The sequence below is a fragment of the Hippocampus zosterae genome, chromosome 12 (genome assembly GCF_025434085.1).
Source record: "Hippocampus zosterae strain Florida chromosome 12, ASM2543408v3, whole genome shotgun sequence".
Classification (NCBI taxonomy): domain Eukaryota; kingdom Metazoa; phylum Chordata; class Actinopteri; order Syngnathiformes; family Syngnathidae; genus Hippocampus; species Hippocampus zosterae.
In genome coordinates, this window is record NC_067462.1 from 14,918,975 (window position 1) to 14,933,505 (window position 14,531).

At 40.3% G+C, this 14,531-nt stretch overlaps 1 protein-coding gene across 2 annotated transcripts; it reads right to left on the reverse strand.

The window, feature by feature from the left end:
* Window positions 1-2,186: 2,186 nt before the first annotated feature.
* Window positions 2,187-13,927, reverse strand: shox (short stature homeobox). Of its 2 annotated transcripts, none has more exons than XM_052082501.1 (6): window positions 13,363-13,927; window positions 12,168-12,379; window positions 10,068-10,125; window positions 9,824-9,933; window positions 4,599-4,811; window positions 2,187-4,212 (listed from the first exon to the last, which is right to left on the reverse strand). In XM_052082501.1, exons 1-6 carry the CDS (start codon window positions 13,604-13,606, stop codon window positions 4,123-4,125), a joined length of 927 nt encoding a protein of 308 aa, XP_051938461.1. In that variant the 5' UTR covers window positions 13,607-13,927; the 3' UTR covers window positions 2,187-4,122. The 2 variants fall into 2 exon arrangements, with proteins under 2 accessions (XP_051938461.1, XP_051938462.1); XM_052082502.1 differs by having other exon boundaries at window positions 9,824-9,912; window positions 13,363-13,926.
* Window positions 13,928-14,531: the final 604 nt, after the last annotated feature.

The window sequence follows — 14,531 nt, forward strand, 5'->3', positions numbered from 1 at the left end:
TTTGGCACCTCAATGTGGCCCAACATTGTAGCTTCACTTTTGATGAAAATAGGACCGATTTTTCTCCCGCTGGTGAAAGCAGAATGGATTCGTAGTAGTCAGTCCGACGTCAAGCTTTCTTTTGTGCCGAAATGACAGGTCACATTCATTTGGATCTTATTTAAATTGGTTAAATCAGTTTTGTTATCCTATTTGACATCTCAGCATGGTATAAAACACGTATCTCAATTTTAGCTTTGGATGGTTCCACATTTTTTGTACCTCACCGATTTGACACCTGTTGGATACCATGGCTTTATCTTCGTCTGTCCACCAACAAGACTCTTTTGTTCGCTTTTATTTGAATCCTGTTCATATTCATTGTTTACAGTACTTGGCTTCTCAACGTGAGCCAAAAGCTCCCAGATACCCTAAACTCTTGTAGGTGCAGGTGATCTCAGTGCTATCTAAAGAGAACATTTTGAAGGGACAAAATTAACCCTTTCATGCACCCTGTAATCTGATAACATGGTAAGCCATCCACTCTATTAACCGCTGTCCCCGAATGGGTTTACAAACAGTAGCATTATGTTTCCTTTGTGTTTAAAAGCAGATGCGGATCAGCGAAAGTCTGCTGGACGCTGCTTAAAAGAGGCTGTAATTAAGACAATTGCATTAGTCAAGGAGGAGCCGGAGAATCAGAGGACAGGTGTACAAGTGTAGTGGAATTTTGTGCAGCATGTGCAAAGTTGTTTACATAAATATGAACTTTAGACCTAATATAGATCCCTTAGGAGCACAATTTGTCTGTTGGCCTGACCAGCAATGATGGAATGGATACAACGGATTTATACTCTCAAAAAACAAGCAGTAAAAATAATTGTTATACCGTGTGTATAATCCGTCAAAAATAGGTACAGCTAAAGATACATTTGAATTTTATTTTGTTTTCTCGTGCAGATTTGGTATCATATTCGTATTCGAGGGCCGCCTATGGAGTACAAGTTAGTTGACTGCAACCAATTGCCGTTGTTGCATTATTGCGCGTTTATCACTTGTGGCCAACACAAACAGCTGTGCGCTGCAACATGTTGACAAAGCAGCCAGGGCTCGTTGCGGCGTGATGGATGGCCGCGTGCTAATTATTAGCACACATACACATAAAAGGATGTTGTTATTTCCAGACGCGGGCCCCGGCCGCCGGCTAAATGCAGAGCCATCAGTCTGCGACTATATCACTCAATCTTGATGTATGAACGCGGTGGTACAAATTAAATGCACAGCGACCTTCTAGAGGGGGTTACTGCACTCAACACGACGCCATTTGGGCTAATTTCTGCGCAAGGGGTTCGGACAATAAGCCCCTATACCACATGGTGTAATTACTTTGTGTACACACATCTGGAATTAAGCTCCCAGAGGAAGCTAATACTCCAGGAAAAAAAAAATTGCGGGCCAACTGTTTTTGGTAGAACGAAAGGTGTGGCGATTCATGCGTGGCGGTGAATTGAAAGCTCTCCGTGTCTCAAAGATAGTTCTCGGCGCCAAGCGGGTCCAGCTTGCGCACGAGCCTCGGAGAAGATTACACATCAGGTACCCAATTCCTCCTACTTTGGTCGGAGCTTCTATTTGGGCACGCTAAGGCCCCACTTTGCATAATCAGCAGCCGTACGATGCAGCGTGTGCAGGAGGGGCGACCAATTTGCCGATCTTTTGGAACAAGCAGCATCTGGATTTCATCGCTGCGCTATTTTCTCCACCAGATCAAAAGAACCCAGACTTTTAACTCAGACCAATAACGAGCCACAGGTGGGAAAAGACTCAAAATATTCAAAATGTTAATTTGCATCCCAGAAATATGCACCCACGATAAGCAGTCGGGAAGTGCGTTATAATCAGTTAATTGATTACTAAGAATTTGGTCGATTGTGTGAAATTGATTGCTGAGTCATTTTGAAGTAATTACGGAAAAATCAATCAACAGAGCGACTTTTTATTTAATGAAAAAAAGAAGAATGTGATTCCAGCCATTGAAGGCTGAGCTGCATACACAAATGTGAAAACTGCTCTGGGCAATATTATTCTGATCCAAATTATCAACTCATAAGTTCATATTTAAAATAGATAGATAGGAAATACATACATGAATGAACAACTCCAAAAATGATTTCCATTTAATCGACCAAATAAATCAAAACAGTTCCGTGTCAAGTATTGTAACACTGGGGTACAAATATTTATAACTTTATTGATAGTTTACTTGTACAAGATGTACATTCATATTTTGTGAGTCAAAAAGGGAATGGGGCAAAACAAACAAACAAACATGGTTCATGTTTAAGCATGCTAGCAAATGAAATACTAAGCATTGTCACAACAAATTCCGTTTTTAAAATTCAACCATCCCTGAAGTTTGTAAACTTGGACACGCTACATGAAGTTGTTTTTTTTTTGGAGGGCAGGGGGGTTGTTTTTTATTTTGTTTTTTTTTAATCTTCCTCTCAGGACAATGCACCACAGCCACACCCCTGATTCATTTAAAAAAAAAAAAACAATAATTAAAAAAAAGTTAATGCAAAACAAAAGCAAGGTAAAATAGTCAGTCGTAGTTCAACTCTTTCATTTTTCATAGTCTTTCGGACAGGAATAATAAATAAAACACGCAAATGTTAATTTACGATTGAGACATGAACAACTGTAATTAGCGTTGAACAGAAAGTAAGTGGGCGGGGCACGTAGCCCTTGCGAGGAACGAAGCTCTGACAGTAGTTTGGAAAACAAGAGTCCAAAATATTTTGGCAAATTAACGATGAATGTCACACACACAACATGCAAAGTAAAGCTAATCGTTTTGTAAACAACCACTTGGTTCAGATGTCACGGCTGAGTTTCGTAAGTCTTAATGAATGTCATTTCAGCTGAACACGCTGGAGTTTACGCGAAATATGGCACCCTGTCGTTCTCCAATGCGACAAAATGTACATGCCGCCTCGAAAAAAAAACGGACGGCAAGTCGAAACTCCCAACAGTGCATGAAAAAAAACCCCAACGTAACATCATCGCCTCTCGTTATCGACTAACTGCTTGCTGTTTAACATTTTTTCGCTATTTACAGTATTGCACTTAAACTGCACACCATTGCATTTCAGTTTTACTGATGCCTTCATATTTTTCAGAATTACAAAAAAAAAAATTGAAAATAGAAACGTAGTGCTTAACAAATGTATTTGACTGCCAAAAGGAACCCAAATCCTGCATCACGATGAGATTTCTCGATGTTTGAAGATGAATTTCTGAGCAGAATTTACATTTTATCAATAAATTTGAGGGGGAAGACTTGGCTAAATGAATCGTACCTAAATTCAAACGTTAAAATGTTCCGTTTTTTTTTTCTCCATCAATATATCATCATGTGTTTTACCTTTTTTCCTCAACAATGATATCTTAGTGTTAAAAATATCCTTTTGGCTAAAGATCTTCCTCACAGTGCTTTAAACAACATTAGGGCAGCTATGCTATAACCTTGGTCTGGGTGGTGGTCGAATACATTTGTTAGGCACTGTAAGACGCGATTATACCCTTCATCTTTTTTTTTTTTTGTGGATCACATCTGATTCATATCCCCCCCACCCGACCCCACCCCCACTTTAATTTAATAAAGTAGCATCTTGCTTGTAGTGCCATTTGTAAACACCCACAACATACGAGACCTGAAGTGCAAAGGCGATCTTCACTTCTTTACCCGGGATAGAAAGAAACAAAAGCCCGAGAAGGAAGCGGGAGAAAGTCCGGAAAAATAAACAAAACAAAATGGAAAAAAGGTTGAAGTTGTTGCTTTTGTTATTTCACAAGTCCATAAGAAGAAGAGAAGCGGGTGTTCGAGGGCTTTTGGGGGCAGGGTTGTACGTTAAAGTAATGGCGAGCTTTGCAGGAAGGCCTCCATGCACGGACACAGTGGTTGCAAATAAATTTGTTAACGGCAGAGAAGAGGTCAGGACGGATGGGGTGTGGAGATGTGCCCCCAGGTTTGCCCCCCCCCTCTCCCCGCCGCCCCCTCCTACACCCACCCACTCAACCGTCCTCAACATTGCCCGTCGCCTGCCACTGTAATTGACACTAAAGTCCTCAGTGTGTGCCGGGCTCTCAGACAGACATCCACATGTGTTTGTACGGTCCCTGGGATGTGATCTGTGCCTGGAGTGGACTGAGCCACTGGCCCCGCAGAAGTCCTGCCTGTTGGGCGAAAAGTAAAAGGTGACTTCATTGGTATTTCATTACCGCTTCGCTGGAAAAGTGGTTTGTTTTGGCAGCTGGTCTTTTGTGACAATTTTCTTGCTCCCCCTCCTCCCTTTTTGTTCAGAAAAAATCTTCCTCCGACTGTCTCCCCCCCGAAAACATACACATTCTCCGACGCGTCTACTTTCTCGCTCAGTGTTTGTGTTTAGTTTTAGCTGTGAGTTTCATGGCCCTTTCACAGGCGCAGTCTTGTGTGAGAGGCCATTACGGGCCATCAGGCCAGCGGGGCGGGGGTGGGGGTGGGTGTTGTGGCGGTGGGGTTAAAGGTGAGGAGGGGCAACCCCCTGGGGTCAGAGTCCCAGCGCCTCGGCGTGTTTCCTTGCCTTGAGTCGCAGGTCGGCGATGCTGGAGTTCTTGCTGTTGCTTTTGGCGGCCGCCGCCACCGCCGCCGCCGCCGAGGCCGAGTCGGCCAGCGAGGCGATTGGTAGTCCAAAGGGAGGGGGCGGGAACATCAAATAGGGGGCGTGGGCGGCCAGGTGCGGGTGCAGGTGGGGATGGGAGTGGGCAACGCCGTCAAGCTGGAGTTGCGCTTGAACCTGTGAGAGCCAAAAATAAAAATAAAACTAAATAAATGATGCAAGTTGTAACCAGGGCTGCTTGGTTACAGGTCTCTAACTCAGGAGAGAAGTGGTTCGACTTCTCTGAGGGCTGCATCCAAACAAATGGAAGGATACAACTTCGAAACTTTGCCACTTTGAAATTCTTCAACTTTCTTGAACTTATTAAAGACACCAAACCAATCCATCCAGCAATTATTGTGTTTCGACTGCTACATTACAGCCTTTTGCTAAAAGTGCTAAGGCAAATAGTTTTTTTTAAGGTGGGTCACGGTCGTGAAGACAGAGCTTCAGATTCAAATCCCAAAAACAAAAACTGTCTCGGAATATCGTCATATGGTGTGTATTACAATGAATCCCATCCCACAAAGCCGGAACAAGTGTGTGGGCGTGTGTTTAGTGAATGTAAAACTTTGTGCAATGCAACCTGTGATGATACACTTTTATTTTGTGGACATTTGTCACAGTGTGGCTATTCTTTCACTCTGTTGGGTGCCTAAAGATGGGTGCAATGAGATTAGGTTTCACACTGTGATGCAATTAAAACGTAATCTCAATTATCCGTTTTCTTTCATGTCACTCGTTTGTTTTTTTATTCTAATACTTACTGAATCATACTCTCTCTCTCTCTCTCTCTCCCTTTCTCACTGTTACAAACACACATTTCACACACAAACATACTCTGACATGTGAAATTGCATCGTCCAGAATCAGTGTTTTTGAGGCCCAGAACATATTTGCTTCATTCAGTCCACCGTGATACCTTTGAAATACGCCATCTTGTTCTGCTGATTATGCATTCCAGTGCATAAATAAACTATTTTTTGCACTAAAAAGATACTCACATATTTGGAGTTATAAATATTTATCCAGACATATTCCTGAGTCAGAGGCGGCGCAGGAGGATTAACGAAAAAAAAAAAAAAGGCCATAAAGAGCATGGCATATCCCTATTCACATTCTGGGCAATTATTTCCTAATAGAAGGAGGTGAAAATGAAACGTGCTGACTTCAGAAGAAGACAACACTGCCATTTTTTATGTGTTTCAAACGGCACATGAAGAAGTGGGAAACTATTTTGTGCTTTGCCTTTCCAACCCAAATAGAAGCTTTAATTTGACCATATATGGGTTTTTTTTTTTATTCTTTTAGCGTAAAATACTGAAAATAAAAATGACAGCTCGACACTGTTTCCAGTTAGAGTTGCTTAGCACCTCAAGGGCAAACAAACATTGTGACGAACTGATTAAAAATGACATTAAGTCACTTTCTCAGGGGGAGGCGGCACCACCTAAACAAAAAACAGGTGGTCCAACTGTCTAACGCAAAACCAAAAAAACATGATGAACATTTGTTTTTGCCGTTTCGGATGAAACCCAAAAAATTACACATTTCGACATAGTAGATTTTTTTTTCAGTACACTGCAGCAACAGAATGCAAACTAGTGATTGTTTTTTTTTTTAATGAATAGACATTTACATTGTACTTATGAAAACTGCATGATGTGTAGGCCAATATATATATATATATATATATATATATATATATATATATATATATATATATATATATATATATATATATATATATATATATATATATATATATATATATATATATACTGCATAGTATATATGTATAAAGCACTGACAAAGAAGAAATAAGACTAGCCCAGTCATTTATTATCAATTGCTCTGATTGGCTCAGCGACACAAAGTATCATGGTCTATGTAGTTCACAATGTTGTGTTCAGCTGATAACACTAATAGCACTTAATAATGAGGCACTTACTTGCTAATTCATGCACACATTGTGAATCAAGTCAATTTATGGAGGAACTCACATATGTTCCATTCCCCTTCATCTGGCCATTAGCGTGGGTCTGAAACATCGGTGGCCAAAGCGTGCCTAATTCAAATGAAACTACTGCTGGAACTGAATTTCATCTGTGCTGTATGTTACATGTTACACATACAGTACATTTGACAATAAAGTTTTATCCAATCCAATTCAACTGCACAACTGGAAAAGAACCTGAAATTTTAAACCAAATAGAGATGTGGTGCTTTTAATATTATGACATGACGACGACAACAATATCGTGGCAATTTTAATATCACAATATTGCGGTTGTTGTTACTTCCCTGATCCTAACTTAAATTTAGCCATCAGTGGCGTAGCACTTTTGATGCGACGCGAAGGCTGTATGAGTAGAGAGTAAAAGTGTGACGATAACCAGAGAACAGGCAGGTAATTAGCCATGACTAAGTTAAATATCTGCCCTAAAGATCATCGTTCATCAAAACTTGACCTCCATTGTATCCATACTACCATTACAACAAAAAACAATAGCCACCAACAGTAAAAAATTATGTCAGTTATTTGCATGGACGCCAAGCGTTACCTTTGCTAAGTCAACAATCATTTGACAGTCATCATAAAGAAACTGTCCGTTTTTGATGCAACCAGACACCGTCGGCGGTGGTCGGGGTTTTGGTTGTCTTGTGATGCCAACCAAAATGGTGCGTGTGCGTGCGTGCGTGCGTGCGTGCGTGCGTGCGTGCGTGCGTGTGTGGGTGTGTGTGTGGGTGGGTGGGTGCGTGCACGTATGCGTGCGTGCGTGCGTGCGTGCGTGTGTGTGGGTGTGTGTGTGGGTGGGTGGGTGCGTGCACGTATGCATGCGCGTAACTTTCTTATTTTATTATGTTTATGTACAACACAGTACTATTTTTCGTGACTAAAAGCATTTTTTCCTGGCATTTGAAACAGATGAATGTCATTTCAATTTCTTTCAATGAGTACGAGGAGCTTGAATTACGAGTTTGGTCAACAAATTAAAACTGTAAATCAACTTTTAAAAAAAAGTTTAAAAGTAAGTTACGATGCTAAAAACAAAAATGCTGACATTTTGGTTGTGCACATGATCAAAATGCGGTCAACCAACGTAATTTTCCCCTCTTCTCTTCAATAATCATGTGATACGTTCAGCTTGTTTATGTACATGTACAACCATTTTGGTTTTTTTTCAATATACTTAGAATTGCTGTTCATATCACTCTATTTTGCTATTTGACTATTAAAAGTGGTTGGTTACCTTATTTTTAAACAAGTGCATGGTTTGTCAAGGTATTATGATGACCCTGCAACAGAGTCATTAAATTTTCTTTATGGGAAGAAAAAAATTACATCAAATTGTGTGTATGTGTATTTATATATATATATATATATATATATATATATATATATGTTCCCTTGTATGCATTTTATGCACTCCAGCTTTGACTCTGTTTGGCGAGCATCTCTCAGCATGCAGGCCTCATGCTCCTTCTGCCAGCTCAACCTCGATAAGCTTCATTTCGTTTTTTACCCCCTCCCCGGCTTTCATCGTCTCTTTCATGTTCTCACGCCTGCCGCCCCATTGGCCTAATTAGGCCGCCGCATGTCACAACATAGAGAGAGAGAGAGAGAGAGAGAGAGAGAGAGAGAGAGAGAGGGAGAGAGAGGGGCAAATGGAGGATAATGAAGTCCGCTGTCTACTGGGGGGTAAAAGGTGTGGAATCGCTCCACACAAAAGGGGTAAATGTCACTTCTTCCATTGCTTGACATACATCAAGCGCAACCTTTTTTTCTGTTCGATTGTTGATATTTTGTACTATGGACCTTATGTTCTAATACGCTTTTGATTGATTGCAGTGAGCAGCTCGGACAGACCTGCACATTGTGCTTTTGCGATCAGTTGTTCCAGTTCTTGTTGTGTGATTATGATCATATTTTTCCACTTTCCCATCAGTGGCTTAACACCTTTGTCACTACACTATGGTAAAATAGTCACGTCCATTTCTTGTTACAATCGCCATTTTTCTCTTTACCATCACTGGTGTACTTCTTTTGTCTGTACTCTATGTTTCACTAATTCGGTGTTACCTTGACCTCATTTATTGAGTTGAGTTGAGCTGATGAGTTTAATTTCTTCCATAACCAAGCCTGAACGTAAAAGAGAATGTAAAAAAAAATACACATGTTTTCTAAAGTAAAATAATTACATGTTGGGATAAGCCGAAAGTCACAACAGCAGCACGCCTGAGTGCAACAAACATTTTTCAGCTGCGTATGTGTGACCAATAAATTTGCTGATATTTATGCTTTTTTAAAACTCTTGAATATTTTTTGTTCCTGGCAAACTTCTCCCCACAATTCTGCACATTCATTATTAATAAAGCGAAAATGAGTGGAAAGTGAATAATCGCAAGTTAATTTGTGATTTGTGTGCACTTTAAAGATTCTCGGGCTAGGCTCAAGTGTGCCCCCTCTAAAAGGAAAAAAAGGTAACATGGAGCCCTGAATAATTTGAATAATTGTGAATAATTTTTTTTAATCAAGCCTACCAACCGATTGAAGTTAAACATTGTTTGTTCTTGTTTTGTTTTTCAAAATTGAAAGATTTGAAAATGTCATTTTACCTTGCGATGTCAATTAGAATTTGGCTTCTTGTTCAGTTCTAGGGATGACATGTACCATCCGGTGCAGGTTTCCTACTGTATGTAGTGCAATTCGTGAGAGGGGTCATTACCCTCGAATAGGACCTGTTTTGGAGGACCTTTGTGTTCAATCAGGTATATTCATCGACCCTGACCACCGTCAAGGGCTTATGAACTTGAGGGTGCTGTCCTTAGCGTTGAACATATCTGACTGGATGGATACTCCTGCATTTTATGTGCACTGGTCGTTGATTTCCAAGCTTCTAACTCATTTTACACACTGTCAAATCGACTTTCCCCATTGAAATGAGTTGAAATGCCATTAATGCATTCCAGAGCTCCCCCAAAATGCCACAGTCCAGGAACCTTTTCATTCTAGGAACTTCACAGGCCAAGAACTTAAAGGTCCTGTACCATTAGGTGAAATTTCCAATTTTTAAACTGGATGATGTAGTATCACACCCCCCTTCCAGACCCAAAAATGACCTTTACAAACAGATTGTATGGCCTACCTGCTGGAAGGGCATCCGAAGGGCCCCCATGTTGACGTAGGGTGCCACCCTGCAAGCATCCAGGTGACTGCCGCTCCCCAATATGACCCCTGGAGAAAAGGGAAAGATGTCTGTCAGACAGCCAGACAGTTGTTGTTATGTGAGATGGGAACACTTCTTTAGAATATTTTTTGAATTGATCAAACAAAATATAACAAAAGGCACAATTTAACATTTTTAAAAACAAGTGTTGAAAAAGATTTACCTTTGTGCATCTGGTTTTCTTGTTTTCGACATTTTGCTCTTCTGTTTTGAAACCAAACCTGCAATTGGGAATAAGAATATCACCATTAGATAAATAAGCAAAAAAAAAAGACTCACCACAGTGATGGTATTTTTTTCTTGTCAGTGGAAAAGAAAAGAAAAAAAAGCTGTCCATGCAAGCATTTGATGTAGCCATTCAAACCTCCAAGCATGCACAAAAAAATTGCACCATTGCATTATTTATATAGATATAGGTATATGGATACACAGAGAGAGAGAGAAAATATATCTGTCTATCTATGTATAGATATTTTAGATTATTTATATATTAGATAGATATATCTATCTATATATAGAGAGAGGCATAACAAGCCATATCAGGATAACGGAAAAGTGAACACCTAAAATACTTCATGTATTTTTCAAAATTATTTAACAAACTTAAAAGTAATATATTATTACATTACACTACATTATTATAAGCAGGACACACTTTCTCAATCTCAGAAAAATATACCCAAGGCATCCTCTTACATATACGCAGACACATGACATGAAGTGCATGTTACTATTTGAAGTCAAGTGTTAATCCCTCTCAAGTGGTGGTGGAAGGTTAACGAAATAAAACGGTCAATATGAAAGCTTTGTGGCATCATTTTTTTAAAATAGAATAAAAATAAGTATGGCTATTAAAGTACAATATTTCAAACGTTGTGCATTATTGACGATATTTTTTAAATGAAGGAAAATGAAATTCAGAAGTGAAAATCGAGCTCTAGCAGTTTGCTGTCAGCTCTTATGTGTGGCTGCAGGCGATTATTAATCATCATCAAACTAATTTGTCCTCATGAATAATCTGAACTAGCCCCGCCCCTTCGGACCCAGCAAAAACGATCAGTACACGGATAAGAAATTAACGACCGGCTCAAAAGACGATAATATGAACAACGGCCCGGTCGATACACTTCTGGGGGGGTCAGCCGAAAGCGAAGTGGAAAATAGTTAATTCAATCAGGATTATTATTGTTATTATGATGCATGATCCTTCAGTGTCGAATGCGAGTTGCACGGTACAGTGCGAGCTACAAGGTTTGAGACAATTATTCCTTTATTGAGGAGCACTCAATGATACGTGCTAATCTCATTTCCGCTCTAATTTTTTTTCTCTTGTATGCCAGACAGTGAATAATGACATTTAATTTAGCGCGGCCCAACATAGTCGCACTAAATACATTAGTGGTTGACTCTCATAACTTTCACGTACAGATGCTCCAAATGCCCGAAGAAATAAAAACAAATGAATGCACCCAAAAACTTGCAAAGGAATGAGTTTGGGTTTGTCTTAAAGGGCAGGGCGAAAAAAAACTGCCCCCAACCCCGCAAAAAAAAAGAGAGAAAAGCTTGCGCACATTATGCAGCGCATTAAAAGCATTATAAATGCTGAATGACTTAAAAAGGGACTTATTGCTAGTATGCAGACTACAATGCACTGCACAGTGGTAGGAAGGTCGGTCGTGTTTACAATTTTTTATGTGAAATTAAAGATTAGAATGAACGGTGTATGTGTGTGTTTTTGTTGCGTGTATGCAACGTGCACAAAATATACTTACAATACATTGTAAAGTGAATCTGCCCATGAGGGATTTTAATCAGGATAATTAATGTAAGAATAAAAAGAAAAATAAGTTTGTTTTGGGATACATGTAACATAAAAACATAACTTTCAAATTGTGTGGTTGCACTTAAAAATAGCGATTTTTGTGCTTTTAATTTTTTAATTTTGTGCTAAAATTACCTCCACAATTGACCGAAATCTACAGGCTATTAATATTTTTCCAGGTGACCTCACCTATTTTACATAGTCCATGCGAAACATTATCATTTGAAACATGTAATATTATTTTGTGTCCTTTCGAGCTCTTTCGCGGAGTGAGCAACCCGCCGGCTATTAAAACTCCATAATCCCCAAACTATTTGCGCCGTCATATTTCGCAGATGGTAACGACTGAAATGGTTTCTTGTCTGTTTGCGGGTGAGCTCGATCGATCTAGTGCCCTCCCGGTCCTCCAACCCCCATGCAAGTTTGCCATCCAGGTGGTACCTGCACGCGGGCCTCGGAGAGCCCGAGGCGCTGGCTGAGCTCCTCGCGCATGAAGGCGTCCGGGTAGTGCGTCTCGTCAAAGAGACGCTCCAGCTCGTTGAGTTGCTCCAGCGTGAAGTTGGTACGACTCCTGCGCTGCTTCAGCTTGCCCTGCGCGTCCTCGTCCTCCGACTTCACCTCCTCCTTCTTGTCCTTGCTGCACTCGTAGATGCCTGCGTGCACGTCCCGACCGCGCACAATCAATGCAAGGTCGACAAATGCACCTTCCACGCCTTTTTTTGCCAATGAAATGGTAAAGAAAATAACGATAATTCATTGCTAAACTCACTCGGTATATGATTTTGATTAATGGTGGTTTCGTTTCGACAGCAGCTATAATATTTTTTTAACAGTTGATTTGAGCATTTTCAAAGTCGTATGGCAGGAATGATGTTAATTGTGTTTTGACACCGGATTTTGAAGTGACAATTTGTTAATGTTCATCCTGGATTTTTTTAATATGTGCTGTGCATTTAATGCAACTTTCTGGGAGTCAAAGAGAGACCATAAGTACAGTACTTGTTAAGTATTGTTCCTTGATGTTGATTGACTCCACATGCACTGCAACTTACTGTACGTCAACTTTTAATCTAGACAAGGGCCACTTAATACGTTGTACTAATAAAAAATATAATCACCACTGCGTTTAATATTGATTCCATATTGTATGTATATGACTCTACCGTCTTAAAATAAAAGAAACTAAATAAACCAAGAAAAACTACCATACACTGCACTACGCAGTACAGTCGCGCATCAATTTAACAATAATAAAAATGTCATATTTGCAGCTATGTTTTTTACGTACTATTATTTTATAGTTTGTTTTAAAAATCAGTAATTGAAACGAATGCAGTGTTTGACAGTTTCAATAGATTTCCTAAATAAATTAATAGTTTTTGCTAAATTTTGTGTGTGTGTGTGTGGGGGGGGTCTTATCGATCGTAGGTTTCATAAATAGAAATAAAATCATAGATTTAGCGTTAAAATCACTATTTAGTCCCCTATATCGCGTCCGTTGACAGAAATTGAACTTCATTTTTTTTCTTCGTATGTTTTGCAGCGGCCCGCGCCCGTGCTCTATTTCTCTTTTTTTTTTTTAAAGAGCATCAACTGTAATCTTCTTTTTGGAAGGGTGCCGAGGCGAGACAGTTACCTTCGGCGGGCCGCGTGACGTGGAAGTCCTTGAGCTTGTCCTTGTCCAGCTCCACATGCTCCTTGTAGGCGTGCAGCGGGCAGTGGGCGCCCTCGCTGAAGTCGTGCTCGGCGGGGCTGCCCAACTCCCGCGGCCGGGCCAACCCGGACGTCTCCAGAACCTCCCGGTACGTGATGGCCTCCTTGCTGCTCTCTTTGCTTTTCGCTTCGAAAGACTTGGACACGAACGCCGTCAGTTCTTCCATGACTCTCCCTTCCTTCTAAAAAAAAAAAAGCCGCCCCCCCCGCCCCGGCCCCGATCCTTCTGCTCCTCCCGGGGGTTGAAAAAAAAAAGAAAAAGAAAAGAGCAAATAAATAAAAAATACAAATCCACGCCGTGTGAGAGCTCCGTACTGCTTCGCGGTGAGTGCAATGAGAGAGTGGGAGTGAAAGGAGTGGAGGTGAGATCACTCCTGCTGTTGTGAGTGTGTTTTGGAGAGCCAAGTATTTATACCAGCTCAAGACCCCCACCCCCTTTCACACACGCACACACACTCTTCTCTGCGTCTGGCGCAATTAAAGGCCTTAGCTCCACTCCACGCACAATTCGACTTTCAGCAAGCCACCGCCGCCCCTCCCTTCTCTCTCTCTCTCTCTCTCTCTCTCTCTCTCTTGCGCTTGGTTTTTATTTCTTTATTTCCTTTTTTAACTCCACTAATCAATGATGAACTGATGGAGGCGCTTAAATGGATTAAAGTAAAGGGAGGGTGGGGGATCATAAAAAAATGCCCACCATAGCTGTATTCATAATTGATTAACCCCCAAAATAAATAAGTAACCGAATGATTACCCCTTTAGTTGTTTTTTAAAAAGTTTTTGTTGAAAGGGAAATGGTGCACCAAATTTTTAACATTATTCTTTTTTTTTGCCTCTGCGTATCGTCCAGGTTTGGGAACAATGCACAAGCAGTCCTTGGATTTTTATTTCATGTATATGACTGGGCAACCGCGCTATTATTCTGAGGACGGTTATTCTTTTATGCTGCCTTTGTAGCGACTGAAGAGCAACGTTTATATTCATATGGACCTCTAAAAATGTCAAATATTTCATAAGACAATAGCAAATCATTTACTTGAAATATTTGTTTACATATATATTTACATGTATTACCTATTTACTTGTATATGTATT